Genomic DNA, 18801 nt, shown 5'->3' on the forward strand with positions numbered 1-18801 from the left:
TTATTATTCTTCCCCTCCTTAAAATCTTGTAGTACTACACACAGCTTAACTGATGGAGGTAATCAGAACATTATATGCACTAGGCCTGTACATTTGCCTTTCTCCATATGGATTTTCTAAACTTTGCATGATTCTTGGACCATGGCTTAATTTTACTGGGACTTAATTTACTTTAAAGGGATTTGAAACTATGACAAATTTACCTGATTCTAGAAATTAGAACAATTGAAATTTTATTATTTTAAGCTCAAAAACCTTATAGAGAGCTGTATCCCCGTGATATGGTAGTGCAGCAGTTTAGCTCCTATGCTCCAGGCACTGTGTTTGAGATTGGAGAATATATAAATTAAAGACACTTTTTAAGTTGCTGCATACAAGCCACATGTAAGGAAACCTCCTCTTACTTCACTTGAGTTGTGGGATTTTATGAATGGACTTTTTGAAGTAATTTTCTTTATTTAAAATACATAAAAAAATGAAACCTAAATTCATTATCATTTGTTTTGGTTAGGAATCTGGTTTAAGCGAAAAAGAGAGATTTTTTTTTTTTAGTTTGTGTTACTGAACAGTTAAGGAATCTGTTATCTTTATCTTTCTGCTCTCCCTCCTTCATGTTGACTTTATCCTCAGGCTCTGTGTAGAGGCAAGATGGGGACCAGCAGCTGCTGATGTGTATTCTCTCAGGTTCAAAGCCAGCTCAGAAAAGAACCTATCTTCTTTCAGGGTCTGAAAATGAGTTCTGGGCCTGGTTCTTATTGGCCTTAGTTGGATCCTGTGTTCATTTCTGAACCAATTCCATCGTCAAGAGGATGGGATTCCATAATCATTTTAGGCCTAAATCATTCACCCGTTCTGGGAGCTGGGATTGGCACCAACCCTACCTAAAGCATATGATAGCAGTAGTGATTCACCAGAGGAAACTCAGATTACAGTTAGAAGAAAATGTGTAAATGTGGGCTGTGGCAAAGGTGATAAATGTACAAAGTCATTGTGCCAATAACTTTATGTGTAGGCTGTATATCTTTTTCAGAAAGCAAAATAGTAATTTTTATTGGGGTAGCATTGTCTATTAGAAGATGAATTTAGCTGGTGATAACAGAATCTTAAATTAACAGTGGCTGAAACAAGTTGGACGGTTACTTTCTCTGGAGGTAGGCAGTCCAAGACTGGTGGAGCATTTCCAAGACAAAACCAATGTCACTTTGGATTGCTGCAGCTCCTGTAGTCACATTTGCATTCCAAGTTGGATGGAAGAAAAGCGAATAAATGAGTGCCCACTGATTTTCTACTTCCCTTTCACAGTGTTTTACTGGGAAGTCCTGCTCAACAACTTTCATTTACACCTTATTGGCCAGAACTTTGTCAGATGGCCACATACACCTGTAAGGAAGTCTGGGAAATGTAGTTATTTAGTTAGGCACAATGCCACCCCTAATAATAACACAACGGATGTTTTGTTAGTAGGGGAGAACTAGTGATAATGTGTACATTGAATGAATATCAAATAAGAAGTTCAAAGGAGAAGTTAAAGATTATTCTGATATATCTGTCTCTTAGATGTTTGTCTAAATAGGGATGCCCTTTACCAAGGTACAGAACAGAAGAGGAATATCAGGTTTCAGGGGAGTTTAAAGAGTTAAGTTTTAGACATTAAGAACCACAAATACTGGCATCAGATGACATCCGGGTGATGTCATTTGTTCACCAGCTTAGCAGCTGCACATTTTGATATCTATTGTACATTTTCTGGCAAAGAACGGAGAGCTGGCTATTTTAGAAATTCTCTGCTTCCCTTATTCCCTTTCTTTCACGTTGTGATCCAGGATACTGAAATCTAGGGAGACTTAGGTCCAAAGGATCTTCGGTTTCAACTCCACAGCTTAGAATAAGAGAGGTCTTTGTGTAATCAAGCATAGGTTATGTGTTTCGAAGATGTGAAGTTCATCTCTTAGATTTGGTATAGTTCTTTGCAGGGTGAGGGAATGGGAGGAGGTAAATGGACTGACAAGAGTGAGTGAGATATGCAAAAGTTAACTGACAACATGTTATTCCTAGGGAGCAAGTAAGACTTTTTTTTGAGGCTACTGGAAAAGTATTTACAGCTGCAATGTTATATTATAGGAGAAATGTGCCCAAAAGGGCATTTGGCTCTACTTAAGCATATGATGGATGTGTTATGAAATGACTTTGTCTTCTGTCACTTCAGTAACTGAATTATAGATGCTACTCACTTTGAACATTATGTAATTCACCATTTATTGAGTGAGCTTTTTGCTTTTTTCATTATCCTAGGTACTGGAAATACAAATATTAATAAGAGAAAAAGCCTTCAAGGCATGCTGTGTTACCATTACCTATTTATCAGTCCCTGTTTTTTCATGTCATACTAGGCTAGGTTCCAAAGACAAGACACTCCACAGAGCTTAGTAGAACTTTTATATGGGTGATATAACTTAAACATAAACATTGAACACATTGTACATTTGCCCTTTTCACATGGATTTTCTAAACTTTTCATGATTCTTGAACCATGGATTATTTTATTGGGATTTAATTTAATTTAAAGAGATTTGAAAACAAATTTTCTTATTTTAAATTCAGAAACCTTCTGGAGAACTGTATCCCCATTATATGGTAGCTTGGCAGTTTAACTCCTATGCTACAAGCTCTGTGGAACAGGCTAAGGCCAATTGGAAAAATAAATAAGTAGTACATTAGTGGGAGCTACTGTTGTTCAAGGTCAACATTAATTCTGTTACTAGAATGAATAAATAGTTCTTCTGTTTATTCTTACATAATATCATACTTGGCTCCTATCAGGTTTTTAGAAGTGGTTAATCAAATGGTTCTTTCAGGTCTAGAACACACTGCAGATCCAGCTTCGGGGAATATACCCAGCCTGAGAAAGGGAGACAAAAGTTACTATGTTCAAGGAGTAAGTAGCTTCTCTAAAAATCCTTTCAATTTGTACACACAATGAGTGGTGGCAATGTGTTATTGTTATGAGGTTTGTTTGGGTGATGTAATTTGTACACCAGTGATGCAGCTGTGCATTTTGAAATCTATTGTCATTTCTTGGCAGAAAGCACAGAAATTGGAGTAGTTATGCTTTGGAAGGGATTTTTCCCTGTTTAATTAAAGCTATCTTATTTATAAAAGTAGAGGTTTTCCTTATCTCTTATCTCTAATCACTAATTCATTTGTCTTCTGTTGTTTTCATCCATACTTATTTGCAAATATAAAACTGAAATCATCTTGCCCCTCAGATTGGCTCTAATTTCTGCAGGCATTCTCTCGATGCCATCTTCTACTCAATTCCCTAAGCCAGAAATCTCCAAGTCATCTGAGATTACTTTTTCCTTCTTGATCACCAAGTCCTGTTGCTATTCTATAGTAGCAGTGTCCTTTCTCCCTATGTCTGTTGCTCCTATCTGTGGTCAAGCTCTTATCTCTCTCCTGGACTCTGTAATGTCCTCTTAAGACTCTGTCTTTACTCCTGCCCCCACAATAACTGCCAATGTAATCTATTAAAAAGAAATCTGGATTATGTTACTCCTCTTAGAGTCCTTTGATGACTCCACATTGTTTCTGAGTCAGGATCAGACTTAAGTTTCAACAGTGTGATTTAGATCACAGTACTTCCAGACAGACACACAATGGCTCAAGCAAAAGTATTATGGCTATGTCATTTCTGCCTTCTACCTCTTATCTCAAAAGGCTAAACCATGATAAATGCATATTTATTATTTTATAAGAATTACACTCTTGGTATGTGTAAGAACACAGGTGCTCATTCTCTGTAGAACAGGACTGGCTATTGCATCTTCTTCCTTACTCTCAAAGAGGTATCAGACTTGGTGTTTATCATTCCCATGTAGTCCTTTATAATTTTATTTCATATGTATTAATTTCTGTGCAATATATATTATTTCATATAACTTTAAACCTTATATAAATGATATGTTCTGTGTATTCTTCAGCTGTTTTGGATCTGCCTTGTTTGTGTGGTTCAGAATGTTTTCTAGTTCATTTATTTTTAACTGGTGTATAGTATTTCCATTGCATGAGTGTACCACAATGTATTTAGTCCCTTGTTGAATGATTTGCATTCTTCCTCTCTCCTCTCACCCCCATTTTTTGACTATCCATGACTTTTTCGGTGCAAGTTTCCATGCTTCTGGTTCAATACTTGGGAGTAGAGTGTGTATTATTAATCTTTGTGGTTGCTGTTAATCCTCGTAGTTTAGTGATTTTTGGTGGATTTGTTATCTATAAAATGAATGTATTGGTTGGTCAGCATTGCCAGCTGGTTTGGGGTAAAACAAAGGATGTACACTATCTTTCTAGATTAGCAAACCTCATCTCATTTAGTGGAGCTGTTAACAGTAGCAAGTGAGATTCATTGTATCAAATTTCTTCCTTTCTAGATGCTTTCCAGAGCAGATTATGAAAAGAAAAGAAGAGCTCTGCTTGGCAAATGCTTTCTCCTCCACTTGTTGCTTTCAAGCACCCCATATGGGTGTGCTTTAAAAGACCAATGAGGAGGGAATGGACTCCAGTCCTGATGTTTGTTTCCCCACTTTCCTTTTGCATGCCACCAACTCCAGGCCCTCTAGTCTAGTGATGCTCAAACTTCAGGCTGCATTAGAATCACTTGGAAGCTTGTCAATTGATGGGTCTTACTCCCAGATTTCTGATTCAGAAGTGTTGGGGTTGGGCCTGTGAATATGCCCTCATTTAACATGACCTCATTTAAACCTACATATCACCCAAAGGCTTCAAGTCCAAATATTGAGGGTTAGGGCTTCAACATATGAATTTGGGGGGACACAATTCAGTTCATAGCATCCAGTGTAGATAGTCAGCTATTTTTTTCCAGGCATGGGAAAATACTATAAAGTGGTGCTATGGAGAAGTAGAAAATAGTTTGTAGGGATGGATAGCCAGGTTCAAAATGGGGGTAATCAAAGTTAGAGTCCGTGGTGGTTGTTAGTGTTTTTGCTGCCTTTTTTTCCCCCTGCTGGTCATTTGATAGGATTGCACTTCTTAGTTCTTGTTGGGTGGGGTCATGTGACTACTTCAGGCCATTGACTTGTGAGTAGAAATTTTGTGTGTCTCTAGTTGCCTGTGAGAGACCCTGCAATACTCTTTCCCTTTGATATAATGACTAGTGATTGCTAGGATGGTAGCTGCTCTGACAGCCTGAGTTCCTCGGTGGACTACGATATGCAGAGCACCCCGGCCAATCGTTGGTGGATAGGTAGTGTGATAAAGAAATAGACTTTAATTATTTTAAGCTCCTGAGATTTGGGTGTGGTTTATTATTACAACAAAATACAGCCTGTCCTGATTAATAAAGACTGTTTTGATAGGTTTTGAGAACTGGAAAGTCATACAATAGGATAACAAGTATGGAAATGGGGTAGGGGATGAGCTAGATGGCAAAAGGTATGATGCTAGGAGGCAGGAAACAAAGAAAGCCATTGGAAGTGTGTAAAAACCCAAGGTTGGTCTTGGGACACAAAGTGGAGGGAGGTGTTGGGAGCACTCTGCCCATTTGACACCCCTACCCCAAAAATGTCAGAAAAGTGATACAACTATCAAAAGTCAATGAATCTAGTGAAACGTTTGTTTTACTCCTTGTCAGTGTGAAAATAATAATTTTAAAGTCAATGTAGAAAATAAATACTTAAGAAAACCAGTATTTAGGAAGAACTACATTGGAGGCCTTAAAGATTGTTCAGTACCACAGAAAGTGGTTCCTTTTCCCATCACACATACTCAGGGTCGAAATATTCACATGGCACATGCTAGCATGCTCATATCTGTGCATAGATATAATAATTTTTGTCAATTCCACTTGTGATAAACTCTTTGAAATATCACCTTCCCAAATGAGTCCCACCCAGACACAGTATTTAAAAAGGCAACCCTTCTCCATCCTTTCCCTCCGCACTCCTGATCCAGCTCTGTTTTGCCCCCATGGTATGCAGCACTTCCTTTAGTTTACTTATTTAATATTAATATGTTTACTGTTATAGTTTGTTTCCCCACACTAGAATGTAAGCACCGCAAAGGTAGAAAAGTTTTGCCCATTTTGTTCACTGAGAACAGCACCTGAAACAGAACACTAGTTGTTGAACTGCAGAACATTCATGAAGGAGAAACAGGACAGTCTGGATATGGATACCCCCCACCACGGTGTTCCAGAAAGAGTGACTAAATCTGTTGCAGCTTTGTGGTATCAACCACATTTTGAAGCCACAACTTGATTCTCTTGCTCTTGGCCCCCAGCTTTTACAGTAGATCCAGTCAAACAAAATTAAGCACCTTTGTGAAAATTTCAATATGTCATGTTTAAAGCCTGGATTTTGCAGATAGCACAAAAAGTGGCAAAGAGTATGGGCTTTAGAGACAAACCACTTCACTGCTACCTATTAGATGTGTGACTCTGGGCAAGTGTCCTAACCCTGGAGCCTAAATTTTCTCCTTTATAAAATTGGAACAAAATGTATTGGGCATTTGTTGGGTGGACTTAGTAAACACAAAGTTATATGAAAGTTCTTAGTACACAGTAGGTACTGGTTTGTATTGGTTCTCTTCCTCACCATAAAACAGCTCTTATTATGTTTTTATTTGATATTATTTTACATATTTTCAATTTAGTGCTATTTTTGTTTCCTACTGACCTTTTGTTAGATTATTTTAATCATCTATGGTTAAGGTAAAATTTGTAAATATGTACTAAGAGCTCATATATTTACTGAGGTATGGATACTTGGGGGTTGTTGGGGAAGGTCTGAGTTTCCTTCTTTTATGCAAAAGATGTTTTGTCTTCATCTTGCTGTCATCAAAAAATCAGGAATGTTATCTGCATTGGTTGACATTTTAGACTTTAGGGCTAGAAAGAATCAGTTCCTTCCTTTTGGATACTAAGAATTTGTACCTGCTGAGTGGCAAAAGTGAAGGATAGGAATTCAGTCTGACTGCTTGTTCAGTGCTCTTTGTACCATATTATACTTTCATCTAAATGAAATGAAAGTATTTTCATATAAGTGGAAAACAAAATTAGATCATTTTGGTTGTCAACATGATAATGTTGACACAAACTTTTATCAGATATATTTTATTCCTTTGAATAGGTAATACATACACAACATCCTGGTATACATTCAAGTAAGTCTCCCTTAGCTCTGCCCCAGCCATAGCAAGCCAGCACTGCTCTGTGCGTATATTCCATATGCTTTTATTAGTTTACCTAAGTGGCAATATAATACGTAAACTTTTATGTACATTGCTTTTTTCACTTAAAAATGTGAAAGTAAAAAATTTTAAATGACATGTATTTGCTTCTCAAAATTCTATGATAACTCTCCTTTCTCCTAGCTGTTATTAATTCATTGATTTATTAACTCATTGTCTTAGCCCATATATACTGCTATAATAAAATACCACAAATTGGGCAATTTACCAATAATAGAGAATTATTTCTCACATTTCTGAAGGCTGGGAAGTCCAGTATCAAGGTGCTGGCAGGTTCAATGTTGGTGAAGGCTACTCTTTCTGCTTCCAAGGTGGCACTTTGTTGCTGCGTCCTCTGGAGGGGACGAATGCTGTGTTCTCACATGGTGGCAGGGGGGTGGGGAGGCAAAAAGGGCTGAAGGCTGTGTCAAGTGTCTATCATAAAGGCCTTGATCCCAATCACGAGAGAGGAGCCCTCATGGCCTAACCACCTCCTAAAGGCCCCTCTTCTTAATACTATTGCATTGGGGATTAAGTTTCAACATGAATTTTGGAGGGGGCACAAAACATTCAAACCATAGCACACATTAACAAGTATGTACTTAACGTGGTGTTGGGCTCTGTTCTGGGTTCTGGGAATGGAGGAGTAAACAAGATAGAAGAAAACCACCTTCTTCATGGAGTTTACCTTCTTGGCAGGTGATTATAATAGGGGTACAAATGAAGGTCTCTGTGATAGATCAGAAGAGGGAGAAATGAATTTCCTTAGACATAATCAGAGGAAGCTTTAAGGAAAATGTGGCAGTTTATCTGGATTTTAAGTGATTGGTAGAAGCTCAACAGGCAGAACTGAGAACAAAGGTACTCTAGCACCAATGTGTTGGAATTATTTTGGTTTTGTTCCAATCTTGTGTATCTACTGGCACTTGGAAGTTCTATGTTCAAGAATACCATTTGTTTGAAATTTTGGAAAATTAATTCCTTTTGAAAGTAAATTCTTTTTTTTAGAAATCATCAGTATCTGCTGATCTTCTAATTCTTTTTCTCTGTTTTTAGTCGAACCAGACAAGGTTTTTATAGATGATTTTCACCTATTTGGCCTTTTTTTTTTTTTTTTACAAGAGTTTTCTTGTTTTTTTTTTTTTTTTTTTTGAGACAGAGTTTCATTTTGTTGCCAGGCTAGAGTGCCGTGGCGTCAGCCTAGCTCACAGCAACCTCAAACTCCTGGGCTCAAGCGATCCTACTGCCTCAGCCTCCTGAGTAGCTGGGACTACAGGCATGCACCACTATGCCCGGCTAATTTTTTCTATATATATTTTTAGTTGGCCAGATAATTTCTTTTTTTGTTTTTAGTAGAGACAGGGTCTTGCTCAGGCTGGTCTCGAACTCCTGACCTCGAGCGATCCACCCGCCTCGGCCTCCCAGAGGGCTAGGATTACAGGCGTGAGCCACCGTGCCCGGCAAGAGTTTTCTTGTTTTACTTTTTTCTTACAATTGTATACGTGTATGTTGTAATTAACTATTAATTTAGTTCAATGTCATATGCTTACAGTAGAGCCTCTCAATTTGGGCTATACTGGAATCACTTGGAGAACTTCATTGCTGGTAGTTGGGCCCCACCTGGCTCTGGGGTGTGGTCTGGGAACTAGGAGTTTCAAAAGCTCCTCAGGTGATTCTACTTTGCAGCCAAAGTCGAGAAACTATTGGCTTAAAGTATTTGGGAGGTATCGAAAACATGCTTTCTTGGTTTTGGAAAGTAGGTAACTGTGGCTCAACTGAATGGTGTGATAAGTCTGTCATCTCAAATCTCTTGCTTAGAATAAAGTGAAATAATTAGAATTGCCATGGTAGAATGAAGTCCTTGAGTTTGTTAAAATGGTTTTACCAAACCATAAATGGAATTAAGTAAAGTGTGTATGTGGACAGAATAATTTTACAAACTTTAAATTCTTGTGTGGCTGGGGTAAGGGATAAAAGTTCTTGTTTTGAACTCTATACAAATCAAAGTTGTTTGGCTCATCATTTAAGTTGGAAATTAACAAATTTGTTTTTAGAGCCTGGAATAGTAAGGCAAACATTGTTTTCAAAGTCTTGTTGACTTTGTCACCTACTTTTAATGTAATAAGTACTCTGTTACTGTAAAGGGGACCTTTGTTTACTCCAGTAACAAGATGTTGGATGAGAACTTGTAAACCAAACAGTTACCTCCCTGAAGTATCAGAAAGCCTCCAGAAAGAAATTGAACTAAATTTTAGGCTACTCTTTTCTTTTATTCTGGGAAGTAATCTAGTCTGTTCCAGTTTGGTATTTGGAGCTGAGATCAGTTTAGACATGTTTTACTGTGAATTCACTGTTGGGTTTGAAGTATTGTGAATTCCCAGAATACTGCCATATCTTGCAGTACTGCTGCAATAGGGTTGCAAACTTCTCTTTTGTCTATATAGTGTGTTAGTGTGGTGGCTGAAAATTGTGGATCTCAATGAATAGAATAGATAATCAGACAGAATTAGGTTTAAAGTCTAGGTTTTCTAAGCTGTGTTACCTTGACTAATTTCATTTAACTAGCCTTAACTTCTATATCTGAAAAAATAGGGAGAAGTGTTACCTAAGTTCAAGGTTTGTTAATGAGATAAAAATTTTAAATGCTTAACACAGTGCATATCCTCAACTGGTCTGTAATAATATTTCCCTAGTTTTGATATTGAATTATACTAGGAAATTATTCTATTAAAATACCTGAGAATAAAGCTCTAAATTTTTAAAAATAATGAAACATTATGAATAATGAATATTTGGTTTAATTTACATGAGTCACATTTTATGTGACTGAATTTCTGAATATTTCTGAATTTCTGGTAAACCTGATAATTTCTGGATAAAGGTGTTGATATCATACCTTTGTTTATCATAATAAGCTTTATAATTTTTTATTGTGTTTAGAGACATTTCACAAAAATGCCAAGATTCTTACAATATGAAGAAGAAATTAGAAAGTTTATAGTATAGACTGGGTAATATAGTATAGTTAGGGCATAAATGCCTAGGTTCATATATATAAAGTTAAAATGTAACCAAAATATACTATAGGCCATGTTGAGATGTAGCCAAATCAAATTAGTTCCTTCATTATTGCACTCCTCTGTGTCCCCAAATAAGATCATCACAGTAATAACCCTTTCCTTTTTCTGTCCTTCAATATCGTTCTCATTTTTTAAAGTAGACCGCACTTCAAATGTGGTCTACTTTAGGAAGTCGTTCTCCCTACCCCCTTAAAAAGGAATCACTTTTCTGCAGTCTGTCCACATGCACCCTCTACCTTGGCACTTATTTCATGTCTCATATTAAAAGCAAGGCTGTAGTTATGTTTCAGGCATTGGGGTGAAGATTGTATGAGTGCTGGGTTAAGGGAATCTGGCTCTGACACCAGAAGGAGCTTTATTTTAATCTCTACTTTGAAACTTACTTTCTTTGTAAAGATATACAAAAATTATTTCACCTTTCTGAGCTCAATTTACTTATCTGTAAGATGGGAATAAAAGTGTCTACCTTACAGGTTTGTTGAAAGATTAAGTGGAATAATATAAATGCCTTGGATAGTAAAGTGTTCAATAAATGGTAGTGAATATTGTTATTGTTGTTATTGTTCATGTATGGCGTGTTATTTATTCCATGTAAATATTACACATGACTTAATAAAACTTCCTCCACTAGACTATGCATTCTTTCAGGACAGGAAACCATCCCTTGGCATTTTGCATAAGGTTTAATAAATTGCTTAACAAATATTTGTTGATTTGAACACATTAACTTTCACTTTTACTTGAGTTTTAAAAAGAATAGTATTGGCATATATCAAAAAATGCTATAAAAGTTGTTTTCTAAATAACTTTGTTTAAAAATCCCTGCAGGTACTTTCTAATCCCATAACTTCAGTGTCCTGAAATCTGAGGATTCCACCAAGATAATATGATAGGACCTTTCAGTGCTTTGGGGCCATATCCTACGTAGACTAATGTGGGATTTCCAGATTTCCTGAGAGCTTGGTACAACTGCACACACTGCTTGCTAATCAGCACAGGCAATAATGCCATCTCTGCCTCAAGAAGGAGGTAAGTAGATAGATCATGTCACAAAATATGGATGTGTTATAGATCATTACTATTAATTTTTTAAAAGTATTAAAAATTAATTGGGGACCTTTAAAGTACCAGAATTTATAATTTACCTTGTGGGGGGGGGCATTTGTGTTCTGTGTATGGATTTTTTTGTTATTTCAGTGATATCTGGTTATTTTACATTTCTTTAAAAGTTATTCAGGGACCCTGTCCTCTGGATCTGAATACACAATTACCTTATCAAAGCACAATGAAAAGGAAAGTCAGAAAGAAGAAAAAGAAGGGAACCATTACAGCAAATGTTGCTGGGACAAAGTTTGAAATTGGTAGGTTTCCTTGGAATCATGGGATTTTCATAATTGTTGGAAAAACTGGTTTGGTATTGAAAACAATGTAGAAATTCAGAGAGGTAAGTATCTTTTATGTAGTGGATTTTTAAATGCCTTCTATAAAATTTCTGACATGTTAGAGGAGTTCCTTTTCTATGCAGTGGAGGATGATATCCTTAAAAAGATACCAAATGATTTATAAAATTTCAGTTAAAACAAAAATGCAATTAAATAGGTTAGCTAAAAAGGACAATTTAGTACTCAACATTGTGTTTTTCTTTGAAGTTTAACTTTGTCAGCTCTCTGAGCTTTGAATTTCACAATAAAAGAGGTTTATATGTGATTGACCTTACAAATCTGATTTTGTGAATGTAAAGAAAAATGAATCTTTTCCAATATTCTTATATAACCCAAATGTTCCTGGCCTTACAGGTTTGTGTATATAGCCAATACCCAAATTTAAGTAGTTCATTACATTTCTTCCCCCTGTAACTGCCAGGAGTTCTACTTATCTCATCAAAGTCTTCCAGCTATTTCTGAGTGAGGCCCTTGACAACGTTTCTCATATACCCAGGAACAGGTGTGCTCCTAACCTGCTGTTCTGAATTTATTTTTGTTTTCTGCTTGTGAGCCAGTGAAAGGGGTTTCCCAGGCTGTGTTGCTATTGCCCTTGCCCTTCATTTGAGTTCTAGGTGGCGCAGCAGCTGCTGAGTACTCAGGATGCCAAAGCTGCATGGTGGTCTGTGAAAGATGAGAGAGGGGTGGCCCTTTTCCCACCTCTTGTTTGTGCATTGTCACCTGCGACTTTAGTATAACTCCACGTTTTACCAAGCTTCTCATGAAAACAGCAACTTCAACCCAACAATCCTCTCCCTGACCCCCAATCACTACCCTCTTCTTTCATGCTTGTATTCCAGACACTATTTCATTCAAAGTCCGTTCTTTCTCCTCAGCCAAAAAAAATAATCAAAAGCATCTAGGACTTGAGACCAACAGATGTCTGGCTGTCAGTTTTATATTTGAACTAAATCATTCAGACAGTTGATGCCATTTCTCCTCATATGTAGGGTACTAGTAAAAAGAAAACACTTAAAAACAAAACATTTAAGCACTGCTATATAGATAACACCATTCTTTTAAGGCTCAGGATTCTGTTGGAAGCCAAAAATTTTCCTAAGTATTTTCCTTATCTTAATTCTAAACTTGAAATTCCATGGAAGAAAAACGTCAGTATTTTAATGGTGAGATCTAGATCAGAGAGGAGCACATAAATAGTTTATACTAAAAAGGAAGCTTTCCTTTGAGCAGAAACACTTTCAGTAGCATTAGAGGGTTGGGAGCACAGGAAGGCCAGCATCTAAATCTCTCCTGTGAATTCTGCTTCGTTATTTCATGTCCTGAGTAAACATAGATGAGTTGGTTTTAAGAGCTAAAAATAACTTCAACTAGTGAGGTGGGAAGTATAGGATAGGTCTGATGACCAGGGGATATTTTTACCTTTGCAGTTTTGTGCCTAGCCCAAGGTCACAAAAAAATCTATAAAAGTACATTTTCCTGAATAGAGGTGTTGTCTCAGCTGTTTGTGTGTTTTCTTTGTGCCATAAATAAATACTAAACCCTTTGGCAGTTTTGTGTACCTGTTAAATCTGAGAGGATCAAAACTGAGGATTTGGGGTGCTACCTAAAAACAGTTCTCAGTTACTATTGAGTATAATTTGGCCCTAGATAAAACTGTTGTAACAAAATATAATAAAAGGTTATGCTGCAACTAATGGATATTTTCAAATAAAGAAGAGTGAACTAAAATTTATATATACATATTTAAATGTTTTCACAATGAATATATTTCAGGAGTATTTTAATTCTTGTTTAACTTAACTGTTTACTTGCAGTTCGTTTAGTAATAGATGAAATGGGATTTATGAAAACTCCAGATGAGGATGAAACAAGTAACCTTATATGGTATGATTCTGCTGTCCAGCAGGAGAAAATTGCAGAGCTGCAAAATTACCAGGTGGGAAGTTAATCATGGCCAATTATTGGTATGAGGAAATTCTGTCTCACCCGAATACCATTTTTTGTTGCTATCTAGTTATATCAACTCTTTGTATGAAGGCTGTATCCTTTTCAAATGTAACTTTTAACATCTTTCTATCTTTAAGGAAGAATTGATAGAAAAAACTTCTTTGTAAAATGGTGCTTTGTGTTACACTTAAATGTGGACTAGATTGCATAGGGAGATTAAGATGTGGAGATACCTTGTAATGTCAGCTATATTCTTTCATTCATTCTTTTATTTTTAGAACGTAATACAAACTTATATTCAGAAGCAAACGGACATCAAACTAAAAAGCCAAATACAAGGAATTTTAGAGAATTGACAATTTATATAGACCTCCTTCATTTATCAGTAGAGGGTAATAAAAAATTAACCCTAAGGAGCAAATATTTTAAGTCCATTTTTTCACCAATGCCTATGTGTATATATGTATGAATATAGTAAATCTAGAAAACCAAAAGTAATTTGCATATTGAATTATCACTTAACACAGAAAATGATAACTTTACTATCTATGTAAATACTCTTTTTTGACTTCTTTAAACTTTTGCAATTTTATTCTCTGATTATTGTAGATTCCTTAATTACACAAATTCATTGTAGGTCATTTAATTTTAAATCTTTTACATTAATAATTGTCAGTTTATTAAAACATAAAACTCAAAGGACGGATATAACTGTATTATAGTATAAATGAATATATTCATTAAGTCAATGAGAATATTAATATTTACCTTTTTATTTTCCAGAGGATCAACCATTTTCCAGGAATGGGGGAGATCTGTAGGAAGGATTTCTTAGCAAGAAATATGACCAAGTAATCTTCATTTTCTTGTAATAGAGAAGACCTATTCAAAGTTTACACTATGGATATTATAGTGCTATCTTTCACAGATTACATTGATTTGAAATGATATTTAGATGAAAGAGATAGAATTTTAGAGCTAGGTCTTATAAGTTCCCTGGTTCTAGTCTTTTACTTTGCATAGGAGGTAAATAAGGGTCAGAAAAATGAATATCTTGCACAAAGTCAGGCAAATAGTTAATGGCAGAGTTGGACCAGAATCCCAGTCTCCAAAATCTCAGGACTTTTTGCTACAACTTACTGTCTTGTTAGTAATGGAAGCTTTTCTTTTCAATGTAAGAGGTTATCTGTATGTGGCATTCAATAGATACTTGTTTATTTTCAGTTAAACCTTTCAGGAACTAATTTGTTGCATTATGTGCTCTCTGTGTGTGTGTGTGTGTGTGTGTGTGTGGTAGGGGGTGGGGGGTTATTGAGCATCCAGTATGTGTCAGGCACTGTACTAGGTGCACACATACACCTATAGATATGTGTGTGTGTGCTCACCCAGGGATATACACACACATATATTTATCTTTGTGACCAGCATTTAAAGTAAAAATCTACTTTCAAAGGAAAACTGTGAACAGGTACCCAAGTGTTTTACCAAATAAACTGCAGAATTTGTATGCAGTTTATATTTCTATTGGCTAGGGTTTTTATTTTTTGTCCTTTTTGTCTTTTTTTAGTTTTACAAGAGTTGAATGATAAACTGAGAGAATTTTTTAAAAAGAGGACTCTTCACAGAAAAAGTTTAGTAAACTTGTGTGCATAATTAAGGAAATATTATTATAGTATGTTTGCATGTGAAAGTTTACATTAGGTCATTAAATCTGAAATGTCCGATTTCGAATCAAAAGTTTAGTTTATTATATCTCAAACAAGAGGTAGTACAATTAATCAAAGTACGTGCCTAAACTGTCAACACAGTTTTGCCATCTTAAGGGTAGCCTGTTTATGCCAGCAGTAAAGAAGCCTGGAGAGTGAGTGCCGATGAAATTGCAAAAGGCGTTTTCCACAACTTGTTGAGAATTGAATATTTTTCTTTGCAAGAAGTGGTCCAAAGCCTGGAAGAAGTGGTAGTCAGTTTTTGCAAGGTTTGGTGAATACAGTGGATGACAGAGAGTTTCCAGGTCCAGCCTCTGTACTTTGAGCAGCATTGTTTTTTGTGACATGTGGTCTTGTGAAAGGATTGGCCTGTCTTTATATTGACCACTCTCAGTTGCTTAATCATAAGCATCCTCACCATTTCATCCAGTTGGTTGCAATAGACATCCGCTGTAATACTTTGACCAGGTTTCATGAAGCTGTAGTGGATAATACCAGCACTGGACCACCAAATAGACACCATTAGCTTTTTTTGATGAATATTTGGTTTTGGACTGTGTTTTGGCACTTCATCTGTATCCAACCATTGTGCTGAATGCTTGTAATTGTCAAAAAGAATCTGTTTTTCATCACATGTGATAGTATGGTACAGAAATCGTTCACTTTTATGTCGTGACAGCAAGGAAAGGCAAGCTTTGAGACGATTTCTCTTCTGATGCTTGTTTAATTCATATGGTACCCATCTGTCCAGCTTCTTTACCTTGCCAATTTATTTCAAATAGTCCAATATTGTTGAAATAGTAATGTCAAACCTTGCTGCTAATTCATGTGTATGTTGAGATGGATTCGCTTCCACTGCAACTTTCAGTTTATCATTATTCACCTTGGTCGCAGATCACCCACATGGCTCACTTTCAAAATTAAAATCACCAGAATGGACCTTCTCAAACCATTGACATATTGTGTGTTCATTAACTACATCCTCCCCAAACACTTTGATGATACTTCGAGCTGTCTGCACTGCATTGGTTCCATGATGGAACTCATATTCAAAAATAACACGAATTTTTGACTTATTCATGGTTTCACAAAAATTGCTCTAAAAAATGTGAAAGATAATCACAAGCCAAAATATGCATTTGAAAGACTGAGGATGTACCTTCACAATAGGGGAAAAATCCTAGAAGTGTCAAAGTGCAATATCAGAGATATCAACTGTCAAACTTAGTACTTAAGGAAATCAGATATTTCATACTTAACGACCTAATAATTATGCATCTATTCTTTCAACAAATATGTTTTGCATGTCTACTCTGTGTCCTAAGAGACTGCTGATTTTTAAGTAAACAAGGTAAATAATACCTAGTCCCTGCCTAGAACTCACATTTTAGTGAAGGAGAAAGACTAATACACACAGTATAGGTTGATGATGCCACATTTGAGGTAGGGTCAATGTATGGTAGTGACAAAGATGGTGGAAGAGATCATTTTGGGAAGGTCATGGAAGGCTTTCTAGAAAAGTTAAAATACTAGATAGATATTGAAAGTGTACAGGAGTTCCCCCTTTGAGAAGAAGATAAGGAGATTGTAGGCAGAGACAACAATGGGAGAAAATATATGGCGGTTTGAATCAACATGATGTCTTTGAAGACTTATAAGCATTTTCTGTGGTTTATATAGGCTGTTGGGAGGCTCAACCTGAGATGATGCTGGAGATATATATGCAAAGGCCAGACCATGTTATATTTTATTTCATCATTCATCTCTTTACTCAACAAGCATTTTGTTTATCCTGAAAGAAATGAGGAGTTATTGAATGGGTTTAAGCAGAGAAATGATATGTTTTAGAAAATTATAGTGACACCGTGGATAATGCATTCAATGAAGCTAGAACTAGAGAAAGAAAGCCCTGTGAGGAGTTGATTGTCAACATCTGGGTAAGAAATAATGAGCAGCTAATAAACCAAAAGAATGATAGTGGGAATGGGGAAGAGAGACTAACTCTGAAGGCTGTTAAGGAGACAGAATCCATAAGACTTGAAAACTACTTTGATGTGAGACTTGAAGGTTGGGAGGGCAGAAGTTTCTAAGATGACTCCTAGGTTTCTGGCTTAGGATGTTATGTAGGTAGTATGATTTATTAACAGAGGGATTCCAAAGAGAAGAATGGATGCCAGAGGAAAGGGAATTATCTCCGTGAAGTTTTGGACATGTGTTTCATTTGCCATTTAACATTTATTTATTGTCTACTATATACCAGGCATGGCACTGGGCTCTGGGCACGAGGTGATGAAAAGTGACTTATGGTTCTTACAACACTTGACTGCAACTATGATAAGTGCTATGAAGTAGAGGCACACACTTCCAACCTGGTGTTTAGTAAAGGAATTCTGACTTAGGAAGGTATGGGAGAGAGTTGCCCTGAGAAAGTGATGTGGAAACTGAAATATTTATGATGAGTAGGAGTTTACTGGTGAAGATGGTAGGTACGAGCCATCTAGGCAGGAAGAGTAGCATGAGCCGATGTCACCTGGTGGGAGAAAGCAGGAATAGTCAAGATACTGAAATAATGCCAACTGCAGCTGGAGCACGGAAAGATGGATAGGGAACAGGAGAGAGATTAGCTGAAGGGTAATGTTCAGAATTATGGCCTTTATCTTAGGTGCCACTGGGGAGGTGGGGATGAAGAGACTGGGGATGGTGGTAATATGACCAGATTTGGTTGGGAGAGGTAAGAGGGAAAAAGGTAGACCCACTAGCAGGCCATGCAAATAGGCAATCTCTCATTTTATAGAATTCTTGGAATTCTCCTTAAGGAAAAAAATAGTTTTCTATTATATAAAAAGTTATGATCTAATAATATAAAAATAGAGCTAACTAAATTACTTATTTAATATAAATTATCAAACCCGGGACAGAGCCAAGAGCAGAAACAATCTCAGATTCCCAAATTCCTAAGTAAAAACTCATGTCTCTTTTCATTTGTGATAGATTACCCAAATGGAGTAAGGTATTTCACTTCAATATGTGTGCTTGGATTTTTTTTAAACATATATGTGAAAGTACAGTACCATTCATAAATACCAAATGGTTAGTTTTAAAATACATTGTTCTAATAAAAACTTTAACTTGATCTAATGTCATGTCATTACTAAATATATAATACATTTAAAAGTGTTGGAAACAAAAGCAACTGTTAGCACTGTTACTGCACTGTTAGCACTGTTAGCACAAAAGCACTGTTAGCACTGACATTAGCACTGTTACTGTGCTTCTTTCAGATTTTTTTTTTTTGGTGTATATAATTTTCAAAATAGTCAATATTAGTCTATTTTGTACTGAGATTATTTAGTTTGTTTGCTTAATCTGGATTACAGTTGGTAA

At 36.2% G+C, this 18801-nt stretch overlaps 1 protein-coding gene across 4 annotated transcripts in view; it reads left to right on the plus strand.

Moving 5' to 3' along the window:
- The first annotated feature begins 2854 nt into the window (after positions 1–2854).
- TTLL7 (tubulin tyrosine ligase like 7) overlaps positions 2855–18801 on the plus strand; it is an 86334-nt gene continuing 70387 nt past the window's right edge. For 2 of the 4 annotated variants that reach the window (XR_006734132.1, XM_045547665.1), the window contains exons 1-5: positions 2855–2935; positions 11151–11351; positions 11552–11683; positions 13579–13700; positions 14495–14562. Coding sequence is in view for 2 of the 4 variants with exons in the window: in XM_045547665.1 (XP_045403621.1) it covers positions 11327–11351; positions 11552–11683; positions 13579–13700; positions 14495–14562 (347 nt within the window). In the remaining 2 variants the exon portion in view is untranslated. Of the gene's footprint in view, positions 2936–11150; positions 11352–11551; positions 11684–13578; positions 13701–14494; positions 14563–17323; positions 17355–18801 lie in introns of those variants that run through there. The other 2 variants (XM_045547668.1, XM_045547669.1) reach the window with 2 other exon arrangements.

This window comes from Lemur catta, chromosome 3 (assembly GCF_020740605.2).
Source record: "Lemur catta isolate mLemCat1 chromosome 3, mLemCat1.pri, whole genome shotgun sequence".
NCBI classification, from domain to species: Eukaryota; Metazoa; Chordata; class Mammalia; order Primates; family Lemuridae; genus Lemur; species Lemur catta.